This window comes from Emys orbicularis, chromosome 3 (genome assembly GCF_028017835.1).
Source record: "Emys orbicularis isolate rEmyOrb1 chromosome 3, rEmyOrb1.hap1, whole genome shotgun sequence".
In the NCBI taxonomy this organism is placed as follows: Eukaryota; Metazoa; Chordata; order Testudines; family Emydidae; genus Emys; species Emys orbicularis.
In genome coordinates, this window is record NC_088685.1 from 117,265,150 (window position 1) to 117,288,799 (window position 23,650).

The following is a 23,650-nucleotide window of genomic DNA, read 5'->3' on the forward strand; positions in this document are numbered from 1 at the left end:
GACCATCAAGAGTTATTGCTTTTACCAAGACTTATAAACTTTGGACTCCTTTCATAATTTTCTTTTCATGCTTCTATTAATAATAAAAGCTAAACAAGTCCAACAAATACATGTAAATAATAAAAGGTGTGAATTAAACTATCAGAAGCAAGGAAATCTGTCCATCCAAATTCATTCTTAAAATTGCCCTGTTGTGTTTGGCTGTTGTGTGAGTGTCAGAACAGTGGGTGGTTTTTACATGTCACATGTGTTGTAACTCTAGGCACAATGGAGGCAAAATACTGTTAATATCCTTTATGCCTTGGGTTTAAGCCAGAGACTTTAATTTACACTCATGTAACCCCAGTAATCACAATATATGACCAAGAGCAGAATTTGGCCCTTAATATTTAAACATTTAATAAACTAAGACCAAAAAACCTTGTTTGGAGTCTTTCAATGACTAGTGGAGTTTGGAAGAGGGGTGTTGGGTGTGTCTGACATATATCTGATGGATTTAGAATGTAGGGAATTTATGGAAAAAATCCAGGGCTGTGCTACAAATCCTAGGGGGAGAAAACTCAACCAGCTCCAGATGTTGACATGGTTGACTGCGAGAACATGAAATGCTGCAGATTTAACTGTTGCAGCCTGAGATTTTTTTTCTCTCTTCCAAATACTATAAATGGAATACATTCTCACCCCTAAAGGGAAGGGAGATGGTAGGACGAATTAAGAAAAGCTGCCAACAGTATCTGCTAACTTAATAGAAGATAAATGCAAAAAAGGTTATTAATTCTCTATGTTGTTCATTGGATTTTAATGAGATAGGAAATGACTGAAATATGTATGAAAATCTTAATAATTGTATCAATACTTTAGCAGCAACATATAACTGAAAATAAATTCTTATCCTCTGGACACCTAGCTACCATAAAAGTTTGTAAAATCAAGCATCCTTGCTCCTTAAAGCCCACATAAAAACACTACAGTGCCCTTGCAGTTTTATTAGAGGTCAGACTATAGCATTCAATTAAAAACACTTACCGGTTGATTTAGGCACAAGAGCAGTAAAGAGCGGAACCATTCTGGGTAAGTACTGAGCTGATGCATTGTGTGAGATGACCCATGTTCTTATGACCCATGTCTTGTCACTCCAGCAGCACGTTGTACATGTGTGGTATATGGGGTGTTTGCTGTAAAGACAGTTTCAGCCCTCATCCTAAATATTTGACTTACTTTTTTTTTATTATTATTATTATTTTTATTATTATTAAAGGATGGAAGTTATTTGAATGTACACTTTTTGTACTCATCATTTTCTTCTAACTTTCATTTAATGAAGTATTGAAATGAGGGGTAGGTATTTAATCCAAATGGCCTTGAAAACTCTAATTATTATAAAATTACTTTAGCAATTTTAAAAAGCTTACTACATAGCCCACAAACTACATTTAGAAATTGTATTCATTAATTCTTACTACATATCTGTAGCTTTCATAATAAATATACAGCTCTATTTTTATCTTCAAAGCATTTTACAGACATTATTGTCTTAGCATGCTATGAACAATAGTACTAAAAAATTAGAAGTAAAAACACTTTATAAGTGATTACCATACATATAAAGCAATGTCTTTATGAACAGCAGTCCTGCATCTGTCAGACTCAGCACTCGATCTTTAAAACAGAAAAAGCAACTGATTAGTTCCCATTCTGGTCCAGTTGCTTGTTAAACTGAAATTAAACTGTGTATTTGGGTTTTAAGAATACTAAAAAGGAACCCAAACTGGTAAACTTGTATATATTTTCTGCACCTCTAGTTTTTCAAAACTAAAGAACCAATTTAACCCTTTGAGACAATAGTTAATTCTTAGGGTTCAACACTTCGCAAGGGTTAAGGAGAGCCATTAGGAGGCCTTGTGCCTTGAGGGACAGTTTCTAGCTTCTAGGAGGCTAGTCTATCTCAAGATTCTTGCCTAGAATGAGTCATCACTATACTTATTATCCTTGTTCCTGCTGGCCCCTCCTGCCTCTGGCACCTCCAGTACCAATCTGCATTCCCAACATGCCCTCGGTCCTTTACTGATTCCTCCTTCGATCTGCAAATCATCAAGGAGAGGCAGGGTTTCAGTCTGAGAAAGGACAAGCATGTTGCTTCAAGCATTGCAGATTGGAGAGGTTGATGGAGAGAGCATGAGGCTTTCTGACCTCTTTGGGTACACCTACACAGGAATAAAAGACCCATGGCATGGTCATGGCTGGCCCAGGTCAGCTGAGTTAGGCATACAGGGATCAGGCTGCTAGGCTAAAAACTGCTGTATAGATGTTTGGGCTCAGGCTAGCTCAAGCTCCAGCCTCGGAGAGTCCCAGAGCTCAGATGCCAGCAGTATACATCTACAGAGCAATTCCTCTCCCCCCCCCCCCCCCCCGCCCCACAACCTTTGCTCCATGCCCTTAGTCAATTGACTAAGGGCCAGCTAGGTTTGCCAGAGGTCCGGTTTTCCACGTCTGGTCGAAAAGGGACCCAGGCGGATCCAGGCAGCATTGCTGGCTGCTGGGCTGTTAAAAGTCCAGTCGGTGGCGCAGCGGGGCGGAAGAGCAGGAGAGGCTCCTGCTGAAAGGAGGAGAAAGACCTGACTCTCTCTGACCCCGCCCCCCCACAATTTTGCTGCTTGCCACCTGAAATTGAGGTTTTTAATCATAGAAACACTGTTAGATCTTAAACTATAGCAATATTAAATGACTTCTGTTGTCACAGGTTGCTTTCCCCTCATTTTACTAATCATTTTTCAAATATCTGATACATGCCTCGTATTTGAAGAGCCCAACCCTTTTCCCTTTGGGAAATTCCACTCATACTTTGTGACAAGCTTCCCATTAAACTATAGTTTTGTGGAAATGACTTAATTGAAGTATGCTTTCTAGGGCAAAGAATGAATGAAAGAACGATTTTCATAGATTGTTTGGGTTTCTTTCTTGTTTCCTCTCAGCATGTGAATCGTATGGCTTTAATTTTTAAGATTTAAAAACCCAGAAAAAAATCAATAAATCACTTATTCACGATACTCATTTTTTTTCACCGGGGGTTAGAGAGAGAGAGTGAGTTACCTGTGTCTGGTAAAGTTAATTGCTCTGAGACCATTGCTAAGCCCTTCCTACCTAGGATTCTCTAGATAAATATTTTTGCTTGTGGAATGCACTGAAGTCTACAAAAGACATACATTCCCAAAGGGAGAGTAATCCCAGATTCTTTTAGAAGTGTTTTATCCCAATTCCTGCCCTTGCAAATTACTCAGTTTGAACTTTTAACGACTTAAAATTTCATGGGGGCAAGGATGTTACTGGATGTTAGACTGTACAACTGAGGTTGTACAGTCCTGTGTGTTAATAATTAAAAGGAAGATTTTTACTTGTCAGATAAATACAATTACCATTAGAGATTCCAGTTGTTGAATAAGCAGTTGTCTGTCATTGGGCTATTAAATGTGGATATGAATACTACCTTTTTCTCCCTAGTTCGTTACTTGGGAATCTCGTAGATGTATTTTTAGGTTTGTTTGTATTCCAATCATATCCACGATGCACTGTTCATGCACAAAGATGCAGTCTCTTCCAGAGGGACATAGAAGCGTAAGTCACTTCTGAAAGTGTGACTTAGGCAGTTTTGAAAATTTTACCCTTTGTGCCCTGTTGCAGAATTACTGCATTTATCCAAATGTCTGGTGAAGAGTAATACTTGTCCCAAAGTTGTGGCCATTTGACTTTGATCTATTTTTCTTTGTGTATTCTTAGCATTCCAGTCAGATCTACAGAGCGAAGGAATGCACATTCTCATCCTTTCTTAGTTTCACCTCTTACACAATATCAGGGGTCTGGTAGAATAATTGACGTCAAGTCTCATTGATTTAAATGGGGCCAGGATTTCACCCTTAATGTCCTCTTGTATACAATATCGTTATCTGTCATTTCAGATTCATTGCTCAAGGATCTTCCCCTGCATCTCAAAGAAACAAACAAAGCCTAAGTATATTAACTTAGGGCTAATGTAATTTCACAAACCATTAATGATACTTAAATCTTGATATTACCTATTTTTGTATACCATGAACTTCAAGAGAGGCAGACATGTGTGCCTGATAAACTATAGTGATAGCTGTAAAAATGTTGCTGTACTGCCATCTGCGGTTCTTTTCAGTAATGTGGTAATTGTCTGGTGTTTCAATTCTGCAGTCTGAGTCCTGTCATGAAGCATGCTGGCAAAGTTTTCAGTGTGGAAATATGTATTCTGATACTTAGCTACTTTAAACTGTGGCATTTTTGTATGCATGCATAATTACTTTGCTTCTGCTTTGGCAGGGAAGAGCTCAAATGTTAAGGTAGGGAAGTGGCAGCTGAAAAATTACCAGCAGCCATATTCATTCCTTTTGAAGATACTTTTTCTCCCCCCCAAAAAAAGCTCTTGATTTCCTGCAGAGTTGTCTTCCACTCACAGATGAAGGGGGTTCTCCCATCAGCGTAGGTACTCCACCTCCCAGAGATGCAGTAGCTATGTCGACGCCCATCGACCTAGCACTGTCTACACCAGGGGTTAGGTGGGTATAAATAGCTACATCACTCAGGACTGTGGATTTTAGTTATACCACCATAAGTTTGTAGACCAGGACTCAGTGATGTATCAATTTCAGAAAGGAAAAAAAAAAACCATGAAGGAGAAATATCCAAGTCAGATCCAGACTATAAATATTGGACAAAGTCTCAGAATAATGAGGAAGGAGTAATTGTACACACGGATTTGGGAGGTCAAATTCTTTTGGCCAACAGTGTCCATTGGTCACACCTGTGCCCCAGGTATCCTGATGCACCCCCTTACACACATGCATAAATGGCAGAGTGGACCCAACTATCTCTGTTACTTACCACTGTAGTGGCAAGACAGAATTCCTGCAATGTCCACTTACTTTGCACACTGCAATTTTTTCCCCTTAGCCTTGTATATAATATTTAGTGTAGCTTTCTTTTTTATCTGTTTTTATATGTAATATAAAATTTCTGTTGTTCTAGACCCCCACACCCCTCTCTTACAGGGTTTCGCTGGGATTTAATACCTATCCTTCATGTGATGCTTTGATGCCCATTAATGATGGGCATATCTGGTGCTTGCTTTGTCTTGGAGATATCCTGGGGCAGTGTTCCATCTGTCTTTCTTTCTCCAAATAGAGTGTGAGGGAAACATATCTGAAAATTCGTCCTAGATTAATCAATGCAGGCCTCCTCAGGCTCTGAGAGCTACAGTCAGTCCTCAGATACTGAGTCAGTCTTCGGTAGTGTCCCAGTTTGCCGTGATACCACTCAGTTCCCGGGCCACATCCACCTATAGGCAATGTCTGTCACAACATTGGTATTGATGTCTAAAAGGAGCACCTGAAGATGAGCCCAGGCGCAGGTCATTGTCCCTAGCATCTGGAAAAGTGATGTCACTAGCCACATGACTTTATTTATTCCAAGGCTTATAAACCTCTTAAAACCTTTCCAGTGGCAGGGGATTCCCAGAAATAGACTTGTTTGCCACTGACCCAAACAATAAGTGTGAGATGTTTTGTTCCAGAGTGAGTTTAGGCCTAGATCATCCCTGGATACTGGGACGTATGTATGCCTTTTCAGTGATTCCTGTGATACCAATGGTATTGAGGAAACTAAGGCAAGATGTAGGACTGATGATTATGATAGTCCCAGCATGGGCCAGTCAGTTCTGGTACTCTGATGTGATGAATACTCTGGTATTCACCCAATTCTGGTACTCTGATGTGATGAATACTCTGGTATTAACCCAGTTCTGGTACTCTGATGTGATGAATCTTTCAACACAGCCACCCCCATCTCCCTACTGGCTCTGCAGAGCAATGATCAGATCCTGCACCCAGCTGCAGCTTTGTTTCACTGAAAGAAAAGCTGTTCAGCTAAGGTTCAGATCATTCTGCTCCAGCGCAGGAAACCTTCAACCAGACTTAGTTATAAAGCTAAAGAAGAGGTTTCTTATTTGGACATCTCAGTACCAGATTTCTCCCTTAACATCACCTATTTTAGGAGTATTGGACTGTTTTCTAGGACTGAAATAATCTGGAATTCCCAACAGTTCCATAAGGATCCATGAGCAGCAATATCTGCACATCGCCCCTCAATCCACCCTGTTTTCTCACCCTACAGTTGCAAGATTCCTGAATGACCCCATTTATGTTTTTTCTCCCCATTGAGGAGCTCCCTTCCTCTTGGGACACCACTATTGGTTGCTGGATCTTCCGTTTGAGTCCGTACCACTTATCAATGAACACTGCCTTTCTGGTAGCCATTACATCAGCTGAAAGGGTAGAGGAGATTCAGGTCCTCAGGACAGGTCTTCTTTATACAGTTTCATAAGGACAGGGTAACTCTTGGACCTCATCCCAAGTTTTTGCCCAAGGTTGTTTCAGAGTCCCAATGAATCAATCCATAGTGAAGACAATGCCATAGAGCAGTGGTTCCCAAACTGGGGTTTGTGAACCCCTGGGGGTTCACGAAGTGTTATAGGGGGTTCTTGGGAAAAAATTCCCTAATGGCGGACAGAGCTGTCCATAGGGACAGCACGGGGCCAGCAGCCTGGAGCCTCTGGACTTCCAAGAGCTAAGAGGATCAAAGCAAGCATATCTATCACACTGAGGAGATTTAAACTTCAAAACTCCTTATAAGAAATGAAAAGGGAGGTGGATATTTTCTGCTGTTTTTAAAATAAATAAGCAGCTAGTATTGTTTTTAAAATTATTATGAAGAACTAGTTTAAGCTTTGTTGTAACGTGCGTTGTTTGCCTGGACTGCTTAAGACCTGAATGCTTGTGTAGGAGGAACTCTTTGAGTCTCTGATGCTGTTTCACATCTGATACTCCTTGATGAAACGTAGGAGCCTGGTCTTATAACAGGCTTATTCAAAGTGATACAAGCTACGAAAGTGAGATCTTGGAAGAGTGTTGCCATTTTCATAATGTAATAAAAATACTGTAATGATAAATAATAATTAATAATAGTGTGTAATAAGCATGTCATAAAAACACATTTTATATTTCCAAGATCACGGCTTTTATAATTTATACTCCGGTAAAGGAGAAAATCCCTGGAAATACTCATTTTTAGGAGGGGATTCGTGAGACTTGACATTTTTAGTGAAAGGGGTTCACAGGTTGTTAAAGTTTGGGAACCACTGCCATAGAGATTTGGTCCACAACTTCTACTGGAAGGGATTGTTTTCAGTGAGGAGTTTAGTCCAGGGTGCTTGGGATGCTGAATGTATTACCTGTCTGGTAAACATCTATCGTGTCTGGTAAATCACCTGTATTTTAGATGACTTGGTTTAATTTGTTGCTAGGCAAGAAGTGCAAATGATCAACCAGTCTGTGTAGGTGGCACTCAGCTCTTTTGTGCCCTCAAGAGACAACAGCAAAGGAGACTGGCTCCATCCTCAAAACAACATCATAGCAATTCTCTAGATGCATCCAAACCAGGACCAGCACCACCTACTTGTCATCATTAAAGGTGGGGGGAGGGAAATAGAGGAATGGAAATGGGAGTCTGCCTTTACTGGGAGGGAGAGTGGGTTTAGGTGGTTTTGGTCTAACAGAGGGTTAGGCTCAGCTCTAGGGAGGCATATCTGTTGTGGCCTCTGCTTATAGCATAGGTTCTTGGCCTATGGTCATGTCTCAAATTTATGGGTGAGGGGAGCAAGGGGAAGGAGAGAGATGCAGATAGGTCGTGCAGTGGTCTCAAGAAAGCAGATTGTCTAAACTCTTTAAGTATTTGTTGGGGGTGGGTGTTTTTTTGTCTAGTTTTTTAAGAAAACTAGAATTTGCATTGATTTAACATAAGAAATAAGAACGACCATACTGAGTCAGACCAACGGTCTATCTGGCTCAGTATTCTGTCTTTTGACAATGGCCAGTGCCAGATGCTTCAGGGGGAGTGAACAGAACAGGGCAATTTATTGAGTGATCCCCATTCCCTGTCATCCAGTCCCAGCTTCTAGCAGTCAGAGGTTTAGGGACACCCAGAACATGGGGTTGCATCCCTGACCATTTTGGCTAATAGCCATTGATGGACCTATCTTCCATGAACTTACCTGATTCTTATTTAAACCCTGTTATACTTTTGGCCTTTACAGCATCCTCTGGCAATGAGTTCCACAGGTTGACCGTGGGTTGTGTGAAGAAGTACTTTTTTTTTTTTTTAATGTTCGTTTTAAACCTGATGCCTATAATTTCATTGGGTGACCCCAGTGCTTAATTTTGTGCCGGGAATTGCCAGGGCTGAGCCTTGGCATCTCTAGGCTTGGCAGTTCATAGCCCCGGCACCTAACTGCTTGAGCCCAGCACCTATTTCATTACAAATTAAGCACTGGGTGACCCTTTCATTTTACTGAATATTGCAAAACTTGCATATAAGTATAGGATTCTCTCTTTCTTTGTCAATGCATGGTAGTTCATGCAGGTATGTAATTCCTGTAAATGCTAATGATAACACAAGTGAAATCCCTTCCTCCACTGATGGCATAATAAACTTTTAAGAAAATTACTTCCATTGGTCATAGAAAGAATCTCAGAATAAAATTTCTTGGCTTTCAAATCTAGCCCAGGTTGGTGGTGACCAAAAGCTGCTGCCATTTGATGGCTGTTTGATAGCCTATGTGAAATGAGTGTGGTGGTCTCAATCTTACTTCTAGAGAACAGACTTCTATATGACCACAATCACTGTAACATTTGGCGCTATTTGGCAACATCAAAGACGAAGGATTTAATGGATGGAAGTGGAAGTGCTAAACAAACCTCTCACTCTGAGAAGTGGTTCCTGCATGTGTGGGTTATAGCACAGTAACAAGGCTAGCTTGCATTGCTATTGACCATGCTTATTGTGCCTGACCTGTGAATAAATAAAGGACTTTCGGGGATGTCAAGTCATCACCTGTCACCAGCACTGAATTCCCAAAACAAGGTGTTGGGGAGGGAGGAAAACATTTCTCCCCCCCCCACCCCCCAAAAAATTTTCTCCTCTGCTCTCAATGTCAGATTTGTTATATAATCCAAAAGTATTCATCTAAATACACAAGATACTTAATATTAATTAACAGGATTCTGACAAATTGGTAGAATTACATGATCTTAATAAAGGATATTAAGTAATTTCTAGATCCAGTCACTTTACTTCCCAAAGTTAATATATTGGAAGCTGTACAACTTTGAATCACCAAGCTAGTTGGCAAGGTAAGGTGCTGCATTGCAGATGAGTGTAAATTTAGTAGTTTCTGAAAGTCTGTGTATGTATAATAGTTTATTCTGGGGCTAGCTGGAGATTGAAGACATGTGCATTGAGGGACTGGCCATTGATTATCACTTTGCTACAGGTTTTTCTGCTCAGGAAATGAGTTTAATATAATGCAAAACAAAACTGCTGACACAGTTATGGATGATACAGTTGTTAGAAGATTCTAGATCAGGGATCGGCAACCTTTGGCCCACCAGGGTAAGCGTCCGCAAGTTCGGCCGATCGCGGCTCACACTGGCTGCAGTTCGCCGCTCCAGGCCAATGAGGGCTGTGGGAAGCAGTGCGGCCCGAGGGATGTGCTGGCCACCGCTTCCCACAGCCCACGCTGGCCTGGGACAGCGAACCACGGCCAGTGGGAGCCGCGATCCGCCGAACCTGCGGACGCGGCAGGTGAACAAACCAGCCTGGCCCACCATGGGGCTCACCGCGTGCCAAAGGTTGCCGATCCCTGTTGTAGATTATGAAGAGAGGGTTTTTTTTTTTTTAATATATTGTGGCTTTAATTTTTTTCAAAATGAAAACAAGTTAGAGCATATTTTCTTTCTTTCCCAATAAAACCAATATATTTGCAGATATTCTACTTCCAATTTAGCTGACATTTAAATTTATTAGTCAGAGATTAGCAATAGTGTTCCCTGACTAAGACAATATATTTAATAGTGCAACCTGGCAGAGAGAGCTGCAATATTTTTAGTAATATTTAGGACCCATATATATCAAGTGGATCTGTAGAAACTAACGAAATTGCATACAGTAAATTGATAAATGTTGTGGTTATAACATTCAACCGATCAGATATCTGTGAATTTAGTACAGTAGAGATTTAAAATTGGTAAATTAAGGATAAACTGATTTCTGGTTGGAGGACACTAGATCTGTTCTTTAAGATAGTAAGAAGGAGCATGTGGTAATGGTCTAGTGAAAACCCATTACTGTTGTGGTTCAACTTCCATCAGATAAAATCTTCATCTACTTAGGCCAGTTCGACACTATAAATGTGCATCATTATAACTACGTTGCTCAGGGGTGTGAAAAAGCTACACCCTTGAGCAATGCAGTTAAACCGACCTAACACCCCGCTGTAGACAGCTACTGTGTTGACTCCTGTCAACATAGCTACCGCCTCTTGCAGAGGTGGATTAACTCTGCAGACGGGAGAATAGTAGCATCTTCACTGAAGCACTACAGTGGCACAGCTGCACCGCTGCAGCGTTGTCAGTGTAGACCTGCCCTTGGATTTTTCAAGCCTTTTCTCTAAATGGGGGGTGTGGGGGGGAGTTGTTTGGACTGTTTTACGGGGTTGTTTCTTCTAGTCTAAGTAGTAGTGTTCCATTTGCCTCTTCGAAGCTGAGGGTGTGAGAAAGGAGGCCTTACTTGTTTTGTTTTATTTATTTATTTATTTTTAATGGTAAGTTTGGTTGTGAAATGAGGATGGCAACTCCACTGTGACTCCTGTATGCCCCTCACTTAGCCACATCATCATACCAGGGAAGGGAGCAGTAGAGTAATGGTGCGCTTCCTCCTCCCCCACCTTTCAGTCACTTTCATACAAGCCAGGAGAGACTAGAGAGGGGAAGGGACAGAAAAATTTTCCCAGGAGCTAAGCAGAAGTGGATTTTCAAATTTTACAAGATCTTTGTTTAGCCAAATGCAGGTCTGAAATATGATGACCATCTAGCAGGGTTCAGGGACAATAGTCTAATAGAAATACAAGCCCCTTTCACTTCCCAATAGCAGTGTGCTGGCTGCCTCACATCTGTAGCCCCTGGATCTTGCAGTGAAACTTCTCCCTTCCATTGTACTTGAATTTAGCATCTACCTCTGATTAACAGAGAGAGTTCTCAGAGTAATAGGTGTCTGGTAAATTTTTCAAACCTTCTCTAACAGATCTTCAGCATACAGCCTCTGGATCAGGAGTGATCTAACCAGTTTTTGTTCCATTTGACACCAGTGCAGCGTCATGCTAACCTCAAGAAAATTAATTTTGACTTGGGGATTGATGTTGTTGTTGTTGTTGTTGTTGTTGTCAGGGATGGCAAACTTCTAATAATTGTCTACCAACACTTTCTTCTTTCACCCTACTGCAGCAGCAGGAGTATGTAGCTGATGGTGTAGAAGTGGGGAGAGGAAGTAGGTATTATTGGGATGATATCTGAGAGGAGCAGGAAGAGGTACATGCTACTGACCATGCGTCCAGGGTTTCAAGGCAGTCCCAGCTCTTCTGCTATATCTCCAAGCTTGAGTGATATCTGGGACAACCATGAGACTTACCAGTTTTCGTCTTGACTCTCTCTGACAGTAGTGACGAGCCAGAACTACCCCTCATACCAAGTCCAGCAAACTGACATTTGCTGTAAAGGTGGAGAAATTAAGCTATCTTCAGAATTTGAATTTAATTTAGTTTTTAAAGTTGAGGAGGTGATTGGAAAAGAGAATGTTTTAAAAGTTGGAAAATAAAAGCAAAATGAGGGGGGGAGAGTGGTTACAGCTCTGAAGGGGAGCTTGAGGGTGGGAAAAGAGAAACTTTGAGTCACTTGCAGCCCCAGTGGGTGGGAAGAAGAGCAGAGTCACTACTACTTCCCTGTCTCCAGTTGAAGCACTGGTCTAATTGCATCTCTCATTTTGCTCCTTGGCATGCTTACAGCTTCAAGGTCATATTAAGGCATGCTGAGTAAGAGAAATGCCTGCTTCCTACCTAGAATATCTTCCTTACCCCACTAGGCTGATTTCTCTGCATACTTTTCTAAAGCATTATTACGTGAACTCAATCTCCTAGCAAGAAACCAAATTTGACCCTTCCAAGTAAAGCTGGGAGTGCTCTGACTGTCCTGTCCATTAGATATTTAAATGTTGCTATGGTGGCTTTGATGGATTTTGGGGGTTGGGGGGGGGGGGGTGGAATTTTTGCAACTTATGCCAATGCAGTCATATTGTGTTCAAAAATTTGAAGCCAGCATCTCTTTGTGTATGCTGTACACTAGTGTCCAACACCTTGAATAATCATTTCCCCTCGTGCAAAATACTTACTCAAACAGCATGATTCTGTTTTATACCCACTTTACACTAGTATAAATGACTATACAAGGCCCATTTTTTCTAGTTAATCTCCACAAAATAACTTCTGGAAGTTTTGCGTTTCCAGGAGTCAGGAATCTATTCACGTAATTTACCTTCAGAGAACAAGTAGTATAGATAAATAATTTTCTTAGTTGCAGTGGTTAGTTGTGATGCGATAACTCAGCTCACCTTCTCCAGGGTCAGATTTTGTCATTTAGCATTCAGATATCTTTTTCATTTTATTCCTTTCACATTATTTTAAGAAATTAATGAATGTGGGTGTGGAAACAATGGCAGACTACAAGCAACATACTATAAAAATAAAGAATGTAATTTGTATAACTACCACTTCTAGGCAGTTAACAGTTTTAGAATTCCAGCTGGAAAAATTCCCAGTAATCAAATGCTAGAAGCAATGACTGTCCTAGGAGTGATTATTATAATTTACCTGTAAATCTTCTCTAAAGGTTAAGAACTTTCTTCATGTCCCTGACACTTTCCTAAATCCCATTACAAGCAGGCTTCAGTTTGGGTCTCCCTAATAGTAGAGCATTATACTTGAGCCACCAGATTAGCTATGATTTAACACTTACATATTTGACTTAATTAGTATGTTCTTCTAGGATTATGGGTTCATATGGTGCTTTTTATTTTTCACTTTAGCCTAGTGCTATAGTTTCTGTATACAGTAAACTGCAGAGATAATATAGGGGTCTTATTGCCAGGTTTTGGATGTTTTTTTCCTGTAGTCTAGGGTGCCAACCCTCCAGGATTGTCCTGGAGTCTCCAGAAATAAAGATTTAATATTTAATTAAAGATTGTCGTCATGAAACCTCCAGGAATACTTCCAACCAAAATTGGCAACCCTACTGTAGTCATGAAATAAGTTAAAAACAAACATGTATAGTTAATTCAGATAATAAAATATGAACTTCTTCCAAAAATAGAATTCCTTGTAACTATTTCTATATTTGCTTTAATTTTTCTTTGCCAGTGACTAACTTTTATATAGTTGTGTGCTCACATAAATACAACACACTTGCTTCTCAAAAAAAAAAAAAGTAAGGCTCTTACATAGTATTTTCATTTTCATCTCATGAGAGTTATTACAGAACTACCTTAATAAATACAAATAATATCAACATGCTACTACTATGAAATATTCTGAGCTAGTTCACTTTTTAAAAATACCTTCAAAATTCATTGATCCTTCTTGGATATGAGCGCCAAGGCCCTCTCTCAGGGTTAAACTGTTGGAAGTTTCATAGATTCATTATTTGAGTGAGTTTTATACAATATAACCCCGATCCTACAATTGGATGCAGACAGGTAAACCTTTGTGACACTCCTGCTCCAGTGAAGCCAGTTGCTCTTCACAGGTGCAAGGATCTATCAGTCTGTATTTGATTGGAGGACCAGAGTTGACATTTGTTGTTTGCAACTTATTCTGTGCGCTTGCGTTTCTTCAAAGCAAAATAGCTGTAAGTTGGTATTGTCCGCATTTAGCAACAGCAGGGTGAGCACAAGGTCTTATGTTGATTATATGGAATTCAATAATTTTAACTGTCATAAGTCAGTAGTTGTGAGTGGAATGCAATGCATTCCTGCATTCATTTCTTCTGTGTGTGTTTTGGAGTCTCTGAGCTTTTCCTGTTACTTACATTCCAACCCCCATCCCCCCAGTTTCATTTTAGTTTTCCTGCTAAGTGCATTTGGCCATTAGGTAGCATTATAATCTTATGGTCTAAACATTAGAGTGCATACACTGCATTTAAGTTCACAACTGCTGTCTCTCTTGGGTTGTTGCTAACTGTACTGGCAATATACTAATAAGGACACAGTCGTTGGCACATTTTGCCAAAACAACTATAATGTACTATATAAATCAAGAACCCTGGCATGCATCCAGAAAGACTACAGTGCATATTAGAATTCTGATTGTACACTATGTAAGGCATAAACTAAACTGTCTCCACCTACAGGCCAAATGCTCTTAGCAGGAAAGCTGTAATGAGATTTGCCCCCTTTGATGATCTGTAGGAAAGCAGGAAGGGGGACTCCGAGACTGACATGCACAGAAGCAGGTGTCAGCATGTGGTGCAGAAAGGTTCATTGTAAGTAGAAACTAACCTAAAATGTTTGATGAAAATCTTATAATTAACAACAACAACAACAAAAAGTGAGGCTCTGGAAAATCTCTTGTGGAGGGGAAAATAAACATTTTAGTTTGTATTTTTATTTAGAGCTAAATTGTGATTTGTTTGTGTGGCAGTGCAGGGGAATAAGAGGGCGGAAGACGCCACATTCCGTTGCATTCTACCATACCTGCACAGGGAGGGAGATGGAATGACTAGTTTCCTTGGGGCTTGTAGTCCCACTCCTGCGCATGGACCTGAGAGTGGTAGGGAACAGGAAGATCCTGGGCTATCCTCCACCCAATACTATAATCAGCACCACTGCACCAGAGGACATGCATTACATCGAGTGCATAATATAGACCAGATGGAGTGTACTTGTTCTCTTTTCCTTCCCTCCCCACACTATTGTATTTTTTTTTAATCAGATGTCCTCTGCCTTCACTGGGGCACTCCTCTGTCTAATGGGGGCAGGAAGCAGCTAAGCAGAGATAAAGCTGCTAGGATCTGAGATTAAAACTGGGTTCTTGCCTTCTCATGTATCATCACCAGCTTTGATTCTGCAAGCCAAACTATATTCTTTTACACCTCTGCAACCTCACTGATTTGATAAGCTGTTGCACTGGTGAGTGGATAAGATCTAGCCGTCAGAACATTTAAATACTGGCGATGTGTGGAAAAGGAAAGAACCCAGTTTGATTTGAAGATCTCAGGGTGAGTTTGCGGGATTGGTGCTTTCATTCTTGATGCTGTGCTCTTCTCCTAACTGGGAAGGAGGTTGAGCATCTGCTTCAGAAAAAATTACCAATGTCATATGTATCTTCTAAGTAGAGGCATTACTGAAGTGAACAGCTGTTACCCAAACACAACCTGAGTATTGAACTTGTTTTAAACTCCTGAACTTCGCTTGCCCAGAAAGAATGAGAGTGAGCCTAGAATGTTCTGAATGAGCATTCTGTCAAGCACAAGACCAATCCAGATATGACTTTCTTCACCTCTTACAAATGAGGGGGAAACTAGGTTTATAATAACTGCTGATAAACCCTTAATTAGCAGACCTAAGAGGTGCCACCATATTACTGGAATTTATATTTTACAAGATCACATTAAAATGTAAATTCATATCTGTATTAAAAGTTGAAGTATGTATTATCTTTTGAGTGATTTTAATACATAATTTAGTGAATTAAGATGGTAAATCTAATTTGTTTTTATCTGATTTTTACTTTCTTTTTCTTTTCTTTTCTTTTCTTTTCTTTTTTTTTACAGTTGGACAAAGAGAACCTGCGAATGTGACTGTAAAAGAAGAGCTAGCTGAAAATATGGAAGCCATGCCACCAGAATCAACCGATAAGGATCGTGTGGAAGACGGACAGAAGGATGTTCAAGAAGCTAATGAACAGTTGCCATCAGAAGAAGAAAAAGTAGAAGAGCTAGAACAGCCCAGTGAATCTCAGTCTAATGATGTTGGATTTAAAAAGGTTTTTAAATTTGTTGGTTTCAAGTTTACTGTTAAAAAAGATAAGACTGAAAAGTCTGAACCTGTTCAGCTACTGACTGTAAAAAAAGAGGAAGCAGAAGTGGCAGCAAATGGAGCTGGAGATCATAAAGAAGTCAAGCTGGAAATGGTGGAGGAAGCAACAGAAAGTGAAGTGACCCATCCTGCAGAAAAGATTGAAGAAGAACCAAAGAGTGAGGAAAGGAAAGATGAATCTCTTCCTGAAAAGGTAGCAGAAAGCCCAAGTGAGGAAGCTGAAGGAAACGAAGAGGCAGAAGGAAAAAAAGAACCTAGCAAGTCACCAGAGTCTCCAACAAATGGATTAGTTAATGAAACCGCATCACCACTAAGAAAATTCTTTACTCAGGGTTGGGCTGGGTTTAGGAAAAAGACAAGTTTTAGGAAGCCTAAAGAGGATGAGCAGCAGACTCCTGAGAAAGAAAAGGAAGAGCAAGAAAGGGAAGTGGCAGAGATCCCAGTAGAAGCACATGAGAAGGAGAAAACTGAGAAAGAAAGGGAAGAGCAAGAAAGGGAAGTGACAGAGATCCAAGTAGAAGCAAGTTTGAAGGAGGAAGTAGTTATTCCTTCTGAACAGCCACTTCCACAAGGGACCGTTGAAAGTGTAAACAAGGAATCTGAAATGTCCTTTGAAGAAAAAGTAGACCTATCCCCTGAAGAAAAACCAAAACCAGTGAAAGAATGTAAAATATCCTTAGAAGCAAAAACTGAAATACACTTTGAAGAGAAATCTGAACTACCAGCTCCCACGACCATGGAAATATTTGGTGAAAAATTAGAAAAATCTAAAGGCAAATCTAAAGAAGAATCTGAACCTGTAGCTCCAATGACAACAGAAGTGTTTGGTGAAAACATTGAGAAACCTGAACCAAAAGCTCCACTGGCAACTGAAATCTTTGATGAAAAGTTAGAGACAGAGGAAGAAGTTCATGTTAGCACTACAGCGGCGAAAGAGGTTAAAACAAATGAGATAGAACAAATGCCCTCCTCAGCTTCTGAACAATCAGTTGAAGGAGATGGTGAGCTACAAAGAATTCAACCCACTGAGGAACAACTAAAGGCCAAAGAAACAGTATGCATAGTAGTAGACGACCACATCAAGCAAACAGAACCAAGCCCTGAAGATGCAGCTGCATGTAAGCCTCCAGAAGGCATCACGACTGAGGTTGAACTGTTGTCATCACAAGAAAGAGCCAAAGTGCAAGGCAGCCCCTTAAAGAAACTTTTTACAGGAACTGGCTTAAAGAAGCTTTCTGGAAAGAAGCATAAAGGAAAGAGAGAAGAAACTAAGCCAGGGGAACAAGTAGAACAAATTCAACATTTAGCTGATTCCCCAGAAAGTCCAGAAGAACAGAAGGCAGAGAGCTCTGCCTCTTCACCTGAAGAATCAACAGAGCCTCCTTCTGTGGAGAAAGCCATAGATGCAACACGGGTCACTGAAACCGAAGAAGAAGTAATTTCAGATGTAGAGAGGAAAAGAGAGTGTGTAACTCCTTGGGCATCGTTTAAAAAGATGGTGACTCCCAAGAAACGTGTCAGAAGGCCTTCTGAAAGTGACAAAGAAGAAGAAATTGATAAGGCAAAGAGTGCTACCTTGTCTTCTACTGAAAGTGCAGTCTCTGAAAATCAGGAAGAAACTAAAGTAAATGGTGAGGAGCAGAAGCTAGAAAAAAGCACAGAGGAGCCAAAACGAAAGGTTGATACTTCTGTATCATGGGAAGCCTTAATTTGTGTAGGCTCCTCTAAGAAAAGAGCTAGGAAATCCTCCTCTTCTGATGAGGAAGTAGGACAGAGGCTTGCTCAAGAAGGCCAAAAAATAGATGAAGTTGGCCAAAGCAAAGAAACTGCACCAGACACGATCCTAACTAGTTCCCAAGAAAGTGATCAAGGACAAGGAAGTTCCTCACCAGAACAAGCTGGAAGTCCATCTGAAGGAGAGGGTGTTTCAACCTGGGAATCATTTAAAAGATTAGTCACTCCAAGAAGAAAATCCAAAACCAAAATGGAAGAGAGAACTGAAGAATCTGTGTTAGTTTCCAGCATAGAACATTCTACTTCAGATGGTGAACCTGGAAAAGAAGAAACATGGGTTTCATTTAAAAAATTAATACCTGGTCGTCGGAAGAAAAAGTCAGACGGGAAGCCAGAACAAGCTTGTGTTGAGGAAGCTGGAGAAGAGATGACAGAAACCAATGAAGAAGACTCTGATGTTCCAGCTGTTGTTCCTTTATCTGAGTATGAAGCAGCTGAACAAGAGAAAATTGAGGCCCAACAAGCAACACAAACTGAGGCAATAAGGGAAGAAACTTTAGATGAAAAGAGAGCTGAAAAATTAGAAGATACCTTAATTATTGAGCAATTTAATGAAGGACTGGTTCATGCAGTTACTGTGACTGTTGTAGAGGGGGAGAGAGCAGTTACCAGTATTGAAGAAAGGTCACCATCTTGGATATCTGCTACTGTGACAGAGTCCATTGAACAGGAAAAAGATGATGAAGAACAAACTGAGCAGATATTTGAAACTGAAGTTGTTGTAGAAAAGACAGTGGTGGTTTCTAAAACTTTGCCAGAGTTGAGAAAGGACATTAGTGATGATACTATAGTAAGTGAGCTGGAGTTAACCTCAGAAGCATTGACAGCACTGGAAGAGGCAACAGAAGTTTTCTGTGGTGAAGAAGCAACAGAAGTGTCCCTTGCAGAGGAGACGACTGAGATGGTTTCTGCAGTGTCACAGTTAACTGAATCCCCAGATACTACAGAAGAAGTTACACCTGTGCAGGAGATAGAAGGGACTGAGCAAAATTTAGAAGAATTAAATAAACAAACACAGGAAATTCTTGAGGAAGTTGTAGAAAGAGTGAAGCTATCAGAAGAAGTACAGCTGATTAGTGAAAGAACTGTGACTGGAGTCATAATTCAGTCAGTGCAGAAAATTGGATCTGAAATGAAAGATGAAGCTAATGAAGTTACAGTCATATGCAAAGAAACTGTGTTGGTTGAACAGTCCTTAAAGAAAGAAGAACCTGAAGAGGCTGACATTCAACACATGGAAAGTGCAGGAACGGTTCAAGGCAGAAATGAAGCTGACGAAAGTGTTCTACAGGAAGTGTCAGAGATGAGTGAAAAGTGTGCAGTGATGAAGGAACACACAGAAGAAGCTAAAAGTCTGGATAGATTGGCAGATGAAAGTCAATGGCAAGAAACTGAACAAGCATTTATAGAAAGACACGAAGAAACGTCTGAAGTAGAAAGGATTCTAGAGAAATGTAAATTGAAAGAGGAGGAATTTTACAGTAGTGTCACAATAACTACCAAGGCAGAGCATGAAGTGAAACCTGAGTATGTTACAGTAGTAAAACAACAAGAAATTTCAACTGAAGAGGCCAAAGTGAATTTAAAAGTAATAATTCCAGGTGAAATCACAGATGAAGGTGCTCCAGAAGTGGATGGATCTGAAAGTGAAACACATGAAGCAAAGCTTGAGCTGTCCCAGGAATTTAAGCAAGTGCTGGACATGGTGCCTAACTTAGAATCAAAATGCATGAAAGTAACTGTAACAGAAGCCCCTTTGCAGAGTGAGGCAGAAGATGCCATGCTCTCTTTGGAATCAAAACGTACAGAAGCAACTGCAGCTCAGTCCCCCATACAGAGTCAGGGGACTGACATCCCAGTGCAGAGTGAAAGGGAACATGCCAGGGAGGCCTTAGAACCAAGATGTACAGAAGCACTTGTAGATGAGGCCCCTGTGCAGAGTGGGGTAACTGAGGTTTCTGAGAAGAAAGAGGTGGAAGATGCCGTGCTTATCTTAGAATCAGAATGCACTGAAGCAGTTGCAACTGAAGCTCCAGTGCAGAGTGATGTGACTGAGGCCTCTGTGCAAAGTGAGGGGCAAGATGCTATGCTTACCTTGGAATCAAAGGGCACTGAGGCCACTGTGCAGAGTGAGGTGACTGAGGCCACCATGCAGAGTGAGGTGGAAGGAATTGCTACTGAGGGATTGATGCAGAGTGAGGTAACTGAGGCTCCTGTGAAGAAAGAGGTGGAAGGTGCCGTGCTTATCTTAGAAGCAGAATGCACTGAAACAGTTTCATCTGAGGCTCCAATGCAGAGTGATATGACTGAGGCCGCTGTGCAGAGTGGGGTGGAAGATGCTGCGCGTATTGTGGAAAAAGAATGCACAGAAGCACTTGCAACTGAGGCTCCCATGCAAAGTGAGGTGCAAGATGCCGTGCTTCTCTTGGAATCGGAATGCACAGAAGCAATTGCTGCTGAGGTCACTGTGCAGAGTGAGGTAACTGAGGAGGCCACAGTGCAGAATGAGGTGGACAATTCCATGCTTACCTTAGAATCAAAATGCACAGAAATCACTGCAATAGAGACCACCATGAAGAGTGAGGGAACTGAGATCCCTATGCAGAGTGAGATGGAAGATGCCCTGCTTTCCTTAGAATCAAAATGCCCAGGGGCAGTTGTAACTGGGGACGCCATGCAGAGTGGGGTAACTGAGGCACCTGTGAAGAGAGAGGTAGAAGATGCTGTGCTTACCTTAGAATCAGAATGCACTAAAGCGGTTGCAGCTGAGGCTCCCATGCAGAATGATGTAGAAGATGCGCCGTCTAACTTAGAATCAGAATACCCGGGGGCAGTTGTAAATGGGGCCCCTCTACAGAGCGACATACATCCTAAAGAACTGCCTGTGTATGGAAAGGGAGATGAAGAGGAGCCCATGGAAGCAAAACAAACACTTCTATTGACTGTGACAAGTTCAAATGACAATCAGCAAGAGGAAACCAAGTTTGAGCTAATGACGGAAGTGGAAAAAGATTTGTTTGAATCTGGAAAATTGGAACTTGCAAGCGGTGATAAACTTTATTCAACTCCAGTGCAGCAAGAGATTTTAGCTGTGCAGCTGGAAGATACTGGCTCACCCATTCCTACTATTGAAAGCTCTGAGGCTCAAAAAGCGTCTGTGCCTGTAACAGCTGCAGCAATTGAAGAACAAATCATTGTAGAAACTGTAACATCTATGGAAACCTCAGCTGAAACTTTAGAGCCTTTAGCAGCAGTGCCTGAAAAACTATTTTCTGAACTAGTCCAAGATATTACCATTGCTCATTCAGGAGTTGAGGCTGCAGACAGTAGGAGTGAAGAAACTGCAACACTGTCAGTATCCGAGATGACTGCTGCAATGGTGGATGGAATGACTGAGGAAGCAACAAGCTGTACACAATCTGATTTGGTCCAAAAAGATTACGTGGATGACGCAACCCAGGGGAAGGAGCAACAGAAGCCAGAGTGTAGGGAAGAAGCTGGGGAAAAAATAGTTTCTCAAGATAAAAAAAGCCCATCTCTAACCCACGTAGAATTCGAAAAAGATATTGTTCAGTCTGTCACTATAGAATCTCAGAGTACAAAAATTGTATTAAAGATCATTCAGACTGCCGTTGACAAACTTGAAAGAGCAGAAGAGCCAGCTGCTGTGTGCACGGCATCTGAATCCAAGCAGCAGATTGAATCAACAGACGGAAGTCAAAACGGTATAAATATAGCTGAAGTTCAGGAAAGTGTACAGGCTCATCAGCAGCTTCTTGTAAAAGGTGAAAAGACAATAGAGGGTAAAGAACGAGCGTTCCAGCAACCAAGTACAGTCAGACATACTATTTTAACACAGTCTGCAGAGAAACCAGCTACTCTAGAACAAACAGAAGATGTGCCATTAATTTCTGATATGTCAAAAGAGGGAGAAATTCAGGATTCAGGAAAGATTGTAGCTGTCCCTGAAGATGTTTCAAGTGAAAGTTTAGGGGGTCAAAAATCAGCGATAGATATGAGTGTTTCAGAAGACTTATCCAAAGAGACAAGAACAGACCAACCAAAGCTAAAGGAAAAAGAAGCGGGGCAGACTGTGGCCACCCAAGAGAAATATATGGTTCAGCAAACACATCTAGAAAGGAAGGGAGACAAACATGGCCAACCAGTGGAAGACATGAAGAGACACACAGAGGAAGATGTAAATAATCAAGAATATGCATCTTGTGGGAGTTCACAATCAAAGTCAGAGCTCACCAAATCTTGAGGCCCAACGTAAGTAGCATTTTCATTACTTATTTTTTGGTAGCATTATTCAGAAACTTTTCATTTTTTTCATTGTTACTGATTTGATACTGTGTAGTGCCTTTTGCACGCATCAAAGACCTCCTCAGGATTGCAACCCAGGGCCCAAATTTTCAAATTATTTTGCCTAACTTGAGAAAACTAGACCCATATTGGTTGAAACTGTAGTTTCAACCAGAATTACCAGACACTTAGATCAGTGTTTCCCAAACTTGGGATGCCGCTTGTGTAGGGAAAGCCCCTGGCAGGCCAGGCCAGTTTGTTTACCTGCCGTGTCCGCAGGTCCGCCCGATCACGGCTCCCACTGGCTGCGGTTCGCTGCTCCAGGCCAATGGGAGCTGCTGGAAGCGGCGCAGGCCGAGGGACGTACTGGCTGCCGCTTCCAGCAGCTCCCATTGGCCCGGAGCAGCGAACTGCAGCCAGTGGGAGCCGCGATCAGCCGGACCTGCAGATGGGGCAGGTAAACAAACCGGCCTGGCCCGCCACGGGCTTTCCCTACACAAGCAGCATCCTAAGTTTGTGTTCATCTATGTCAGTGTTTCCCAATCTGTCGGGGAAGAGTCGACACTGCTTTTGTTAAAGATTGGGGAGATATGCTTTAATATTCCTTATTAGAATTCTTTGGACAAGGGTGATCCAGTGGATACAGTGTACTTGGACTTTCAGAAAGCCTTTGACATGGTCTCTCACCAAAGGCTCTTAGGCAGAGTAAGCAGTCATGGGATAAGAGGGAAGGTCCTCTCGTGGATCAGTAACCAGCTAAAAGAAAACAAAGGGTAGAAATAAATGGTCAGTTTTCAGAATGGAGGGATCTATACTGGATCCAGTGCTGTTCAACATATTCATAAATGATCTGAGAAAAGGGGTAAACAATGAGGTGGCAAGATTTGCAGAAGATACAAAATTACTCAAGATAGTTAAATCCAAAGCAGACTGCAAAGAGTTACAAAGGGATCTCAGACTGGGCAGATTTGGGTGACTGGGCAACCAATTGGCAGATGAAATTTAATGTTGATAAATGCAAAGTAATGCATATTGGAAAACATAATCCCAACTATACTTACAAAATGATGGGATCTAAATCAGCTGTTAGCACTCAAGAAAGAGATCTTGGAGTTATTGTGGATAGTTCTCTGAAAACATCCACTCAATGTGCAGCAGCAGTGAAAAAAGCTAACCATGTTAGGAACCATTAGCAAAGGGATAGCTAATAAGACACACAATATCATTGTGCCACTATATATTTCCATGGTATGCCCACACCTTGAATACTGCGTGCAGTTGTGGTCACCACATCTCAAAAAAGGTTTATTAGAATTTTAAAAGGTACAGAGAAGGGCAACAAAAATGATCAAGGTATGGAACAGCTTCCACGTGTGGAGAGATTAAAAAGACTGGGACTTTTCAGCTTGGAAAAGAGATGACTAAGGGGGGAATATGATAGAGGTCTAGAAAATTGTGAATGATGTGGAAGTGAATAAGGAAGCGTTATTTACTCTTTACATAA

At 41.2% G+C, this 23,650-nt stretch overlaps 1 protein-coding gene across 1 annotated transcript in view; it reads left to right on the top strand.

Annotated features, from left to right (window-relative positions):
- AKAP12 (A-kinase anchoring protein 12) overlaps positions 1–23,650 on the top strand; it is a 127,447-nt gene that overhangs the window by 97,370 nt on the left and 6,427 nt on the right. Inside the window, exon 3 of the mRNA XM_065401981.1 lies at positions 15,783–22,113. Within this exon, the coding sequence (XP_065258053.1) occupies positions 15,783–22,105 (6,323 nt within the window). The 3' untranslated portion in view covers positions 22,106–22,113. The remainder of the gene's footprint in view (positions 1–15,782; positions 22,114–23,650) is intronic.